Source organism: Ahaetulla prasina, unplaced genomic scaffold, assembly GCF_028640845.1.
Source record: "Ahaetulla prasina isolate Xishuangbanna unplaced genomic scaffold, ASM2864084v1 Contig90, whole genome shotgun sequence".
Taxonomy (NCBI): Eukaryota; Metazoa; Chordata; class Lepidosauria; order Squamata; family Colubridae; genus Ahaetulla; species Ahaetulla prasina.
The window spans coordinates 1-11,991 of record NW_026682562.1 but is presented as its reverse complement, the minus strand read 5'-3'; the positions used below and the strand labels follow the sequence as shown (position 1 = coordinate 11,991).

At 35.7% G+C, this 11,991-nt stretch overlaps 1 protein-coding gene across 1 annotated transcript; it reads left to right on the top strand.

The window, feature by feature from the left end:
* The first annotated feature begins 228 nt into the window (after window positions 1-228).
* On the top strand, window positions 229-11,654 carry LOC131187400 (solute carrier organic anion transporter family member 2A1-like). Its single transcript, XM_058161624.1, has 4 exons — window positions 229-362; window positions 4,593-4,755; window positions 10,097-10,309; window positions 11,524-11,654. The coding sequence occupies exons 1-4, from the start codon at window positions 249-251 to the stop codon at window positions 11,637-11,639; spliced, it is 606 nt and encodes a 201-aa protein (XP_058017607.1). The 5' UTR covers window positions 229-248; the 3' UTR covers window positions 11,640-11,654.
* Window positions 11,655-11,991: the final 337 nt, after the last annotated feature.

Genomic DNA, 11,991 nt, shown 5'->3' with positions numbered 1-11,991 from the left:
ATTGAAAATGGGAGCTCACTGACCTTGAAACCAGCATGTATGGCAATAGATCCCAATTTTTTAAAAAGCTTGTTTTTCAGATGAGCAAACTCTTCAGATGTTTGGTTTTAAGTTTATATAAACTTTATATTTAAAAAATCCAACAACATCATCCAGATACATATGGGTATTTCCTAGCCTTCCATCATGGTAATAAATCTAACTATGCATCTTCTTGCTAACAGGTGTTTGTGTTCTGCCATGGCCTGATGCAGCTGTCTCAACTCCTCTACAGTGCTTACTTTAAGAGTAGCTTGACTACCATCGAGAAGCGCTTTGGCCTCTCCAGTTTGTCCTCCGGCTTTATCTCCAGTTTACATGAGGTAATTGTATCAACTGAACTGCTTCTGGGTGAAGCTGGGGTAGCTGAACTTCCAAAAAGTGATGAAAATGTGGTTGTACCAATATCTACTGAATTACATTGGATTAATAGGCTACATATAGGCTATACATTTTTTTCACAGAGATTAATCTGAGAATATAAAAATAAGGCATAATATGATATATGTCACATGTTTTCTATACACAGTGTGGGTTGTCTAAGATACCATGTTTTCTATGGCATCTGAATTACAAAGAAGAAGTGATAAGTAGTATTATAAACATTGTCTATCTGCATCTATATGTGCACTGGGAAGCATAGGGAGTGGAGTACAGGCACTCCACTCTGGGTAATGCATCCAGAAGAGGGGCCTTAGGTAATTTCTATGTAATGAATTATTGTATATTGTAGCATCATTGAGCCATCTATAGATTGAGATTGGTATAGCAATGGCTGGATGACTTGGCAACTTTAAGATGTGTGGACTTCAATTCCCAGAATTCCACAGCCAGCCTGAAGTAAAGTCCACATATCTTAAAGATGCTGAGTTTAAAAAATAAAGGTCTGGAATATGCTACTATAAGTTACTAATATGGAAATGATCTTAGAATGGAGGAATCAGCAGCATTGAAGCATTGCCTCTAAATGGATGTATACAAAGATGTGTTTTTTCTGAAATACCTTTTTATTGCACCTCAAATCAGACCTGGTCCATAAAAAAAATAGATTACTGAACTTTTGCTGAGTTATCTTATACCATTTAGTTCCATTCTGTTTGATTTTCAGAGAAATAATTTGCTGATGGAAGGCATTCTGAGCTCTTTACAGAATTTCTTTCCACATTTGGGTAGGTTGGAAAGAATAAAAAGAAAAGCAGAATCACTGATTAGAAATTAAGATAAGAGTGCTGTATAATTCCATAAGGAAAAAAGAATTGCCAAATCTCACATTAAGTGTGAACATAAAAGCAGCTAAATTTTTATCAGCACTTCTCATTAGATAGGAAATAGGAATAGGTAATAGGATAGGTAATAGGAAAAATGCCTATTTAAACAAGGAACCATAATGTGTGGGTATAAATGCAACAAAATATCTTTTAATGGCATGCACAACTACTACAATCATTCCTTGCCAAAGGAATGCAGAAAAGCTCTGAAATTTCACAGGTTATATACATTCTGAAAAGATACCTGAGAATTACAAAAAGCAATGCAAATAACAGCATTTCCTGTACAGGCATAATTTAGCATCTGATAAGTACCTGAGGTGATCTTACTATGGGCTGATCAGGCACCTTTAAGTTACACTACTATTACTACTGATACCAGCATCTTATAACACCAAGGAAAAGACAATTTGGTTTTTAACTGTCTCCTGTTCCTCCAGGGTCATCAGATGGTTTCAGTTTGTCTGCTCCTTCAGCTGTAGAATTCAAAATCCCTCAGGGATCATTTTTTATAAGGATACAGATACTATTTATTCCCCACAAAACCAGTCATTTTGATATCCATCTTTTTCATTAACCTCCTCCAGATATTAAGGGTGCAAATTTGTGCCTTCCAGATGCTTCAGATGAGTTTTCATAATTCCTTCAGTTTACCATAAAGGTTGGAGCTATGGGAAGAAGGTTGTAGGTTTTTGTTTCTGATAATTACAATAATAACCATGCATTTCTTGCAGATTGCTCAGTTACACATCATGAGCAAAATGCCAGAGTTAGAATCATTGAACTCCTTTTCAACTAATCTCTTTTTAACTTATTTTATTCAAGATTCCAAACTGTTGCTTCTAGAGATGTTTCTGTTTCCCACATTTGGGTAGGTTGGAAAGAATAATCCTCTTTTGAGCAACAGCTGTAAGGACCCTGGACTTAAAAGTGGCTATAAATCTCTCCTAAGATGCAAAGCGAGGACAAACATTGTGTTTACCTTTCATTGTGGTGAATGTTAAAATATTTTTATCAACTCACCATAGTATTAGATTTGTTGTTCAGGATTGTTTTAGAGTACCCTTCCCTAACTATGACTCTCGAGATGCATTAAGATGAAAAAATTTCCAATCAGGGTTTATATTGGCCATTCTGATCAAACATTCTGCAAAGTCAATTGCCCATGGGCCAGTCAAGACTGGGTTTTTTTACATAATTTCCAGAGTTATTTTATAAAGGTTATTGCTGTATAGAGGTTTATAGCTGAAAATTTTATTTTGGGAAGGGCAGAGTATGTAGCTCAGTGCCAGAGGACATGATTTTCATTTCTGAAGAAGGCCTAAAGTTCAATTTTTAGCATCCTAAGATAGGCATTAGAGAGCCACTACCGGTCAGCATCATGAGATGTTGTTGGTATGTTAGGTGCATCTGAGTGCACATTGATTTTTACACATCTCTGGAAATTTCGATTCCATGCCATTTGCTTTTCTAAGAGAAGAGGTGTTTTCTATGAGAATCATTTGAAAGTTCTGAAACTGGACAATCAAAAGACTGTATGTGTAGAAGTGGATCCCATTAAGACGAACTGATACATGTAAAGACTGGATTCACACATATTGTGTATTGTTTGGATTTGTTATATGACCCCACTGTGATTTATTCTGTAAACTATAAAATATGTAGAAATTCAACAAAATGCCTGCAGATGCAGTTCTAAAAATCAGTAGAAATGTTTTGCAACTAATATGTTACAAGGATCAAAACTGTTTGTCTCAAGCTGAACAGCCTCCAGATGTGTGGACTACAATTCCTAGAATTTTCAGCAAAGGCCATTCTGGCAAGAAATTTTAGGAGCTGGTCCACATACCTGGAGGACACCCAGCAGAAAGCTGTTCCAACAGAACTCCAAGCACATTGCCTCGTTTTCGGTAGGAAACACAGGAACTTCTTAAATATTTTTTATATTAAAAAGATGTGGTCTTAGTCTTGAGGATCACCGTAATGTCTGCTTTGTGATGTTCTTCCCCGAAAATGTCTTCTTGGTCACATTTATTCTAGCCCACAAACAGCTATCATTACTGTCCTGCCAAGTACATATGTTTTTGCTTGGAACTATTTTTCATGCCTTTTCTACAAGCTCTCCTGCCTGATCACTGGCATTGTAGGTTTTCTTGGTTATGTGTTAGAATGATTTCCAATAGCTGGGCCAAAAAAATTGATTCTAATGTACAGATGGAATAATAGAAAAATATTTGGATGAAAGGGTTGAAATTTACATTAGTATAATCTTAAATATTTTTAAAACAAAAACTATTAGTATATGTCAACAGAGATTGTCCATAATATATAAAGACACTTCAAATTTATGTTGGAAATGTGAACAACAAGAAGGAACATTTTATCATCTCTGATGAATGTGTCAAAAGCTAGAAAATTCTGGATTCACATACATTCATTAACTAAAAGAATTTAAAGGTTAATATGAAATTGAAGTCAGATGTTTTTCTTTTAGGATTGATGGACAAACAATTGGAAAAAAGTCATGAAATTTATTTTTATATATAATAACTGCTGCAAGTTTATTATTACATGCACAAATATGGAATGATTTGGCACTACCCACAAATAGAGGAATGATTGTGGCAGGTAGATGATAGAACTTGCTGAGGTGGCTAAATTGACTTCTTTGATCAGAGAAATGATAACATCTACATTAATTGCTGACTGAAGCCCTTTATCGACTTTTTGCTTGAAGCAGAAATAATGAATTTATGATTTATGCTTTGAGGATTAAATAGATTATAGAAAGAAGAGAGTTATGCTGTAGTAATAGAAGAAGACGTAAACCTATAATAGAACTTATATTTGCTGTAAAGATCAGAAGCTAATTCTTTGCATCTTTTTTCTTTTGTTTCTTTTTTTAAAACTTATCTCTCCTTTCGTGCATTAGCTTTCTCTTTGATTTCTATCTTCTTCTTTTCTCTTTTTCACTTTATATTAATTTGTATTATTATTACATTTTAAAAAATCTTATAAAATTGTATATTGAAAAAATGATTCTGTAAAACCAAGAAAGGATGACAGTGTGTATGTGCATTAATGGTGTGCATGTGTGTATGTGTGTGTGTATAAATTCTCAATTAGAGAATCTGTTCTCGTTCTATCTAAGACAGAAAACAAGCAAATGAAGGAGGAAAAGAAGAGATCCAGATGATCCTCCTCCTCCTTATCATGTGGAGTCATTAACCTGTGTCCTCCTTTGGGACTTTCCTAACACATCTGTATATTTTTGTCTCTCCACAGATTGGCAATGTCATCCTCATCATCTTTGTGAGCTACTTTGGTAGTCGAGTTCATCGACCTCGGATCATTGGCCTGGGAGGTCTGCTATTGGCACTAGGGGCCTTCCTTTTGACTCTTCCGCATTTCCTTTCTGGTCGATATGAATATTCTTCAGCACAAATCAGTATGTAACTTTCTTGAACTCCTTTCTTCTCCAAGCCCTTTGTAGATATTTGAAAGCTTAGTGGAACTGTCCCTACCTTATTTTATTTTATTTTACTTTGCTTTCTTTCCTACCTTCAATTTGGAAGGATCCCCAAATTCTTGATTTGTTCTTGTTAAATCCTGTGTGGTAGTACATGATTTTCCCTAGCAGGGTAAGCCTGGAAGGTTAGTTGCATGTTAAAGTAACTTGGCCTTTGGCCATCTTAACTTCCAACATTCCTGCAGGGCTATGTGCAGTCTCTGTGTAATGACTTGTCTACTCTGAGCATGCCAAGCTGGATCAGGACCAGTTGAATCTGAGGCAGTGCAGGTTTTGGGTTTCATTAATTATTGTTCTATATATTGAATTGCTGCTCTGAAAGTATCGGGATTCTTTGATGCTACCGAAATGAATTGAAACTGTCCGCAGATAGAGAAGTAATGGTACTCAGGACATTGCTGCACAGGACATGCTTTTTTTGTGGAAAAGTCTCATAAAAAGAAAATGTTCAATGTATATATGATACAGTATTTTATCTGCATTAAGGAAAAACAACAGTAAAAACAAAAATAAAAAAAAGGAAAGGAAAGGAACAGAATACATATACATATTTATTTATTTATTTATTTATTTATTTATTTATTTATTTATTTATTTATATTTATTTATTTTGTCACAACAGTATATATAAGCATAAGCATGAAAATAACTATATAATATATAAGCATATATATAAGCATAAGTATGTAATAACTATATTAATTGGATATAATGAAAGGGAACAAAAGGATAGGAACGGTAGGCACGCTTGTGCTCTTATGCACACCCCTTACAGACCTCTTAGGTATATACATATATGTACATACATATACATACATAGCAATGTAACATAATCATTCATCTGTGTTATTTATCTTTTTTAAACTTAATGCCATAATTGATGATATATAAGCTTACATTGAGATGAAGACTGAAATTAACATTCAAAAGTTGAGATTTGATATAATTATTAAAAAAAAACGTGTCTAAGAAAAAATATTACTGCCCTATCTACTTTAATATTGCTATAGTGCAGTATGTTTTAAACTTCTGTATTATTGCTCTTTTCTATTTAGACTTAAAAGGAAACTATTGATTTAGATATTGATTTGTTATATAGTCAGCTTGGCTTCCGGCATTTCCCACATTTCCTTTTAATATCAGGTAGAAACAAAGAGACTGATGTACTCTACTCAAAAAGAGTTCAACATCTGGTTGGCAGGGATTTGGATTCAAATTCTGAATTTGTAAACAGTATGCTATTCATCAAAAAGCAACACAGGATGATGGGTAAGATACCCAGTACTCTTCAACATCTTCATCAATGACTTGGACGAGGGGATAGATGGGGAACTCATCAAATTTGCAGATGACACCAAGCTGGCAGGAATAGCCAACACTCCAGAAGATAGGCTCAAGTTACAGAAAGATCTTGACAGACTTGAACATTGGGCGCTATCTAACAAAATGAAATTCAACAGTGAAAAAAGTAAGGTTCTACATTTAGGCCAAAAAAACAAAATGCACCAGTACCGTATATGTGGTACCTTGCTCAATAGTAGTACCTGTGAGAGGGATCTTGGAATCCTAGTGGATAACCATTTAGATATGAGCCAGCAGTGTGCAGCAGCTGTTAAAAAAGCCAACACAGTTCTGGGCTGCATAAACAGAGGGATAGAATCAAGATCACGTGAAGTGTTAGTACCACTTTATAATGCCTTGGTAAGGCCACACTTGGAATATTGCATTCAGTTTTGGTCGCCACGATGTAAAAAAGATGTTGAGACTCTAGAAAGAGTGCAGAGAAGAGTGACAAAGATGATTAGGGGACTGGAGGATAAAACATATGAAGAACGGTTACAGGAACTGGGTATGTCTAGTTTAACAAAAAGAAGGACTAGGGGAGACATGATAGCTGTGTTCCAATATCTCAGGGGCTGCCACAAAGAAGAGGGAGTCGGGCTGTTCTCCAAAGCACCTGAGGATAGAACAAGAAGCAATGGGTGGAAACTGATCAAAGAAAGAAGCAACTTAGAACTAAGGAGAAATTTCCTGACAGTTAGAACAATTAATAAGTGGAATGACTTGCCTGCAGAAGTTGTGAATGCTCCAACACTGGAAATTTTTAAGAAAATGTTGGATAACCATCTGACTGAGATGATGTAGGGTTTCCTGCCTGGGCAGGGGGTTGGACTAGAAGGCCTCCAAGGTCCCTTCCAACTCTGTTGTTATGTTATGTTATAATTTATTTAGGAAGCATTGACGGGTACATTTGGCTTCTCCTAAACCTTCTAATCATACATATAATTATGCATTAGTATCTTTTATGCAGACATGATATTTATCTATAAAGTATCCAGCAAGTATGCAGGAAAACATTATTCTCATTCCTGGAAGAGGAAATCTGGATATTCACAGTCACTGACAATCACAAGTATAACATCTTACAGCATTTTTTCTTCTACTAGATGAGATTTTTGTTATAACTGTCATTTTACAGAGCCATCTTTATGCACAAACCATGATGGAATAAAATTACTGGAAAGTGCCTTTATAGAAAATGCTATGATGTTGAATATGCTTATGAATTTGGTAAGAAAGATCTTGGCAGAAGATTCAGCAAAAAGGTTATTACCTAGATTATGGATTTTTATTTACTATGGCTCTGCAAATCTTTCAAAAGATTGCCTCAGAACATATGAAACCATGCATGAATTATCTCTTTTCAAATAATTAGAGAAGCTTAGTCTCTTTCTAAACCTGCACAATTGCTTTGAAAGAGGCTCCCTGTTCTCTCTCTCTCTCTCTCTTTCTTTCTCTCTCTCTCTCTCCCTCCCTCCCTCTCTCTTTTTCTCCCTCTCTCCCTCCCTCTCCCATGCACACAAGCTTCACATTATTCTCAGTAAAATTAAATATCCATTGCATATTAAACTAAGAAAAGCAAAGAAAATTGTATATTATTTCAGTAGAATCTGCATGACACTTAAATGGAGTACAGTAATAAAAAATTTCAGTAGAATCTGCATGACACTTAAACGGAGTACAGTAATAAAAAATTGGCAAGTTGTATGAAGAACCTCCGTGGGTTCTACTCCACTGCAGGCAACAGTTCCAAACTGCTACTGCATGGTGCATTATGGACTATCATTAGTCAAAATCAGAGGAAAAAAATTCATCCAAGTGATTGTGCCAAAAAATCTTTAGAAACACAAATTAAGGCTAATTAAGAGGTTATGAAGATGTAATCTGTTCTCTGGAGACAAAGTCATTATATAAAGTTCACTTGTTAATGGTAAAGGCAATAAAGACCTTTCTCATGTTTCGGGGAATTTCTGAGAATTGAGACTGGGCATTTTTTTAGTTATGTTTATTAGAGATATTTAGGCTAAATGATCTTGTGGACCATACCTTTTTAATAAATATAATATATTCTTAGGTGTATTGATGCATTTTTAAACATAGTTTAAAATGGAATGTATTCATTTTTATAAGTTTGCCTCCAGTATACTTTTCTAAGTAGGGTTGTCTGTTGTTTCTAATGAACAATTCTTAGTTACCATTTAAATGCCATCTGTAGATTCATTTCAATTCCACATGTATATATAAAACATATTTACCTCAATTGTATATGTGTGAGGGCAGTAAACCATTTTCTTTTCCAGAAAGATTCTTTATGATCTCCTCAGAATCTGTTCAGTAAGAGCATTTATACAAACAAACAAAAAAGAAATCATTGGAGTGTATTATTTTTCTCATTTACCTCCAAACAGTTTCAGTTGTAAAAATTGTACTTTGTCATGAAATGTGTCTTAGATATGGTCTTGTGGGAATTGAATTATACAAATAAACATGAATTTTTTATGAAGGCTCCTGCATTCTGGAATTACATCCTGGCCTCCTGTGCTGTAATATTGTTGCTGTAATGAATTTATATGGAAATGTCAGTACAGTGTATTAATTGAATTCCCTTCATTAACTACTCAGCATGTTTTGTTTTGCTCACTTTCACATTCATAGAAGTACACAAACCTGCATGGTGATTCATTAAGTGTTGAAAAATTGTGGTAATATCTGAACTAACAGTGAAAATACAAATAAGAAGACCTAGGTTGTAGGAAAACCGAATGAAGGGCAAGGACATTGTGTGTGTTTTAACTTTGCTTAGTCCAATAATAATTATCCTTTTATCTTTTGATGTGTCTCTGCTTTTCTTCCCTTCCCCCTTAGAAGCCCGGTTCCAAAATTATTTCTGAACGTACCCCTGTAACAATGCTGTCATATCTTGACAGAAAAATGGATGACAGGTACTAATTAAACTAAGGAAGTTTTTAGGTCTGGCAATACTCCAGCAATCCAGGAATGAGAAATCATTAAGCATATTTAAAGATATAATTCACTTTTCATTCTAGCTTGATCTTGCTAGTAGATCCCTGAGATTACAAGAGTTGCAGTTGTTACCACCCATGATGTTGCTGTTGCAAAGGATTATTCTGAATGAGTGTTAGCCAGCATAAGGTGCTTCAGGTGCTTGTGGGAGTTTTTCAGTTTTCTCCCCCTCCTCCTCCAAAACGTTCACTTTCCACTTGTGAGGCCTTTAGATCCCAAATAAAGTTATTGTTCCCCCAGAGCCCCTGTTGTTACCTGAATATGCATACCAATAAACATTGGAAATGTGGCTTGTGCTACCTCCTCAATCCTCATTTTTTTCCCCTGGAACATTGCAATTGATTATGTATGAATAACCTACTGCAAGTTGATTCTCAAGTTTGTTGTTTGCCCATTTTTATATACAGTAGAGGTAGTCCTCAATTTACAACCACAACTAAGCCCCAAAATTAGGTTCCTAAGTGAGAAATTTGTTAAGTGAGTTTTGCCCCATTTTGCGAGTTTTCTTGGCACATTTGTTAAGTGAATCACTGCAATTCTTAAATTAGTAATGTTGTTAATTGAATCTGGTTTCCCCATTGACTTTGCTTATAAGGAGGTTGCAAAAGGGGATCACATGACTCCAGGACACTGCAGTTGTCATAAATGTCAGTCATTTGTCAAGCATCCAAATGTAAATCACATGACCATGGGGATGCCGCAACGATCATACAGTAAGTTTGAAAAATGGTCATGTCACTTTTTTCAGTGTCATTATAACTTTGAACAGTCACTAAATGAACTGTTGTAAATTGAGGACTACCTGTAGTCAAACAAAAATGCTAACACAGGATTTAATATAAGAAGAGTTAATTTCCAGTGTGTTTCTCTGTAATTATTGTTGATTTTGTTCTAGGTAACCAAAGCAGCCAGTCCAGATTAGAACTCTGCCAAGGAGGATTTAAGTGTTTGAATGCCACTGTGAATGTCCAGGCAGAGGCCAGTATCATGTGGGGATTAATGATACTTGCCCAACTCTTGGCTGGAATTGGAACAGTCCCTATTCAGCCGTTTGGAATTTCCTATGTGGATGACTTCGCTGAGCCAGACAATTCTCCTTTGTACATAGGTAAATATTTGTTTGAAAGTTGTACTGTAACATCCTTATTGTCTGGTTTGTATTGCTTTAATATCAGTGTGGTGCTGGCTGAGAAGGTATCTGCTAAGCAAACTGTCATGGATGTGTCATTGATGTAGAAGAACTGTTTTTGATGTAACATAAGTCAGGAACATAAACTTCAGTGGTGAAATCAAAAATTTTTTACTACCAGTTCTGTGAGCTTGACTTGGTGGGCATGGCAGGGGAAGGATATTGCACAATCTCCATTCCCACCCCACTCTGGGGCCAGTTCACCCCACTGTAGGTATGCCAGTTCTCCAAACTACTGAAAATTTCTGCTACCAGTTCTCCAAACTGCTCAAACTTTCCGCTACTGGTTCTCCAGAACCTGTCAGAACCTGCTGGATTTCACCCCTGATAATCTTGTAATAAAAATCTCTGTCCAGGAAGGCGGTGAGACCCGTATTTAATTATGGAAACTATTGACAACATGATGACAGACTTAAGATCTGTTCCTGTAGGTAATGGCAACTTTTGCCTCATGAACTTGTCTTATCAAAAGAATCTTAAGAAATAAACTTAGAGATTTTCTGCCATAGTATCTGTGGCTATTGACATTTTGTATGGTAAGATTTTTGCAGTTTCATTGCGCACTTGATCCTCCAGAACTGATGTTTTGTGGCCTCTACTGGTAACAGTCTTCTGGCAATTGCCAGATACCAACTCACCGCTGTTTATCCAGCAATTGCAAAATTATATGCTGTATGGTAGCACCAGTGTTGCTACCTCTTTAAAATAACCCACTGCCCTATGCAATGAAGCAGGTTGTCCATCTGTCTGATGATCCTGTGTTTTCTTACTAGATGCAATTTCTGGTAAGCTTAAGCAGGAAAAGAGAGGAAGGGGAGAAACTGGCAGCCACAAGGCTGACCTACATGCTTAAAGACATGTTGTACAAATGCTTAGACACCAGTCAAACTCTAAATGCTCTTAAGCAATTTTATCACAGGTTTTAATTTGGTATTTGATAATTAAAACAAGGCCTTTGTTTGTTGTTTGGATTCAGTTCAAGGAGGCTTGTTGTTTTTTAACGAGACTGAGACAAAAGGCTTTTCCTCCTCTTAAACCCCCCCTATTTTCAGCCTTTTTAAAAAAATGAATTATAATTGGAAAAAAAATATACCACTCAAAATAATCCACTTTTTTAATTTTTTTCTTTTCAGCAATCTTATTTTCCATCTCAGTATTTGGTCCAGCTTTTGGCTACCTACTTGGCTCTGCAGCATTGAAGATCTTTGTGGATTTTGGACAGGTTAGCCTGAGTAAGTGTTTGGTCTAATTTAGGGAAGCCATGAGCTCTCACTCATAAGCTTTGAATAACCAGTGACCTGGAAATTAAGATACAATCACTCAGAATATGTTCCTGTCTCCATTTGCCACTTGCAGACATATTTTTGAGACATTGTGAAATTCTGTGGTTCTTTGTTCTTGAAGCAAAAAGCCATTTATGCCTTCTTGTAAATAGATGTTCAGAAACAGTAGGAAGTATGTAGATATGTTTAATAGAATATTATTAGAATATTGTTTATATGAATATTAACAAATTGGGAGGAGGTAATTTTGTTGTCACATAATAAAGTACTTTCCCACTTTCCCCCACTTTCCATATCCAACTGAAGCTGACAGTCAGT

Bases quoted from the DNA above. Each gene is read 5' to 3' on its own strand.
- LOC131187400 (XM_058161624.1), top strand. From the start codon at position 249: ATGCAGCTGTCTCAACTCCTCTACAGTGCTTACTTTAAGAGTAGCTTG. The intron at 363-4,592 runs GTAATTGTATCA...GTCTCTCCACAG, and splicing joins TTATCTCCAGTTTACATGAG to ATTGGCAATGTCATCCTCAT. The intron at 4,756-10,096 runs GTATGTAACTTT...ATTTTGTTCTAG, and splicing joins ATATTCTTCAGCACAAATCA to GTAACCAAAGCAGCCAGTCC.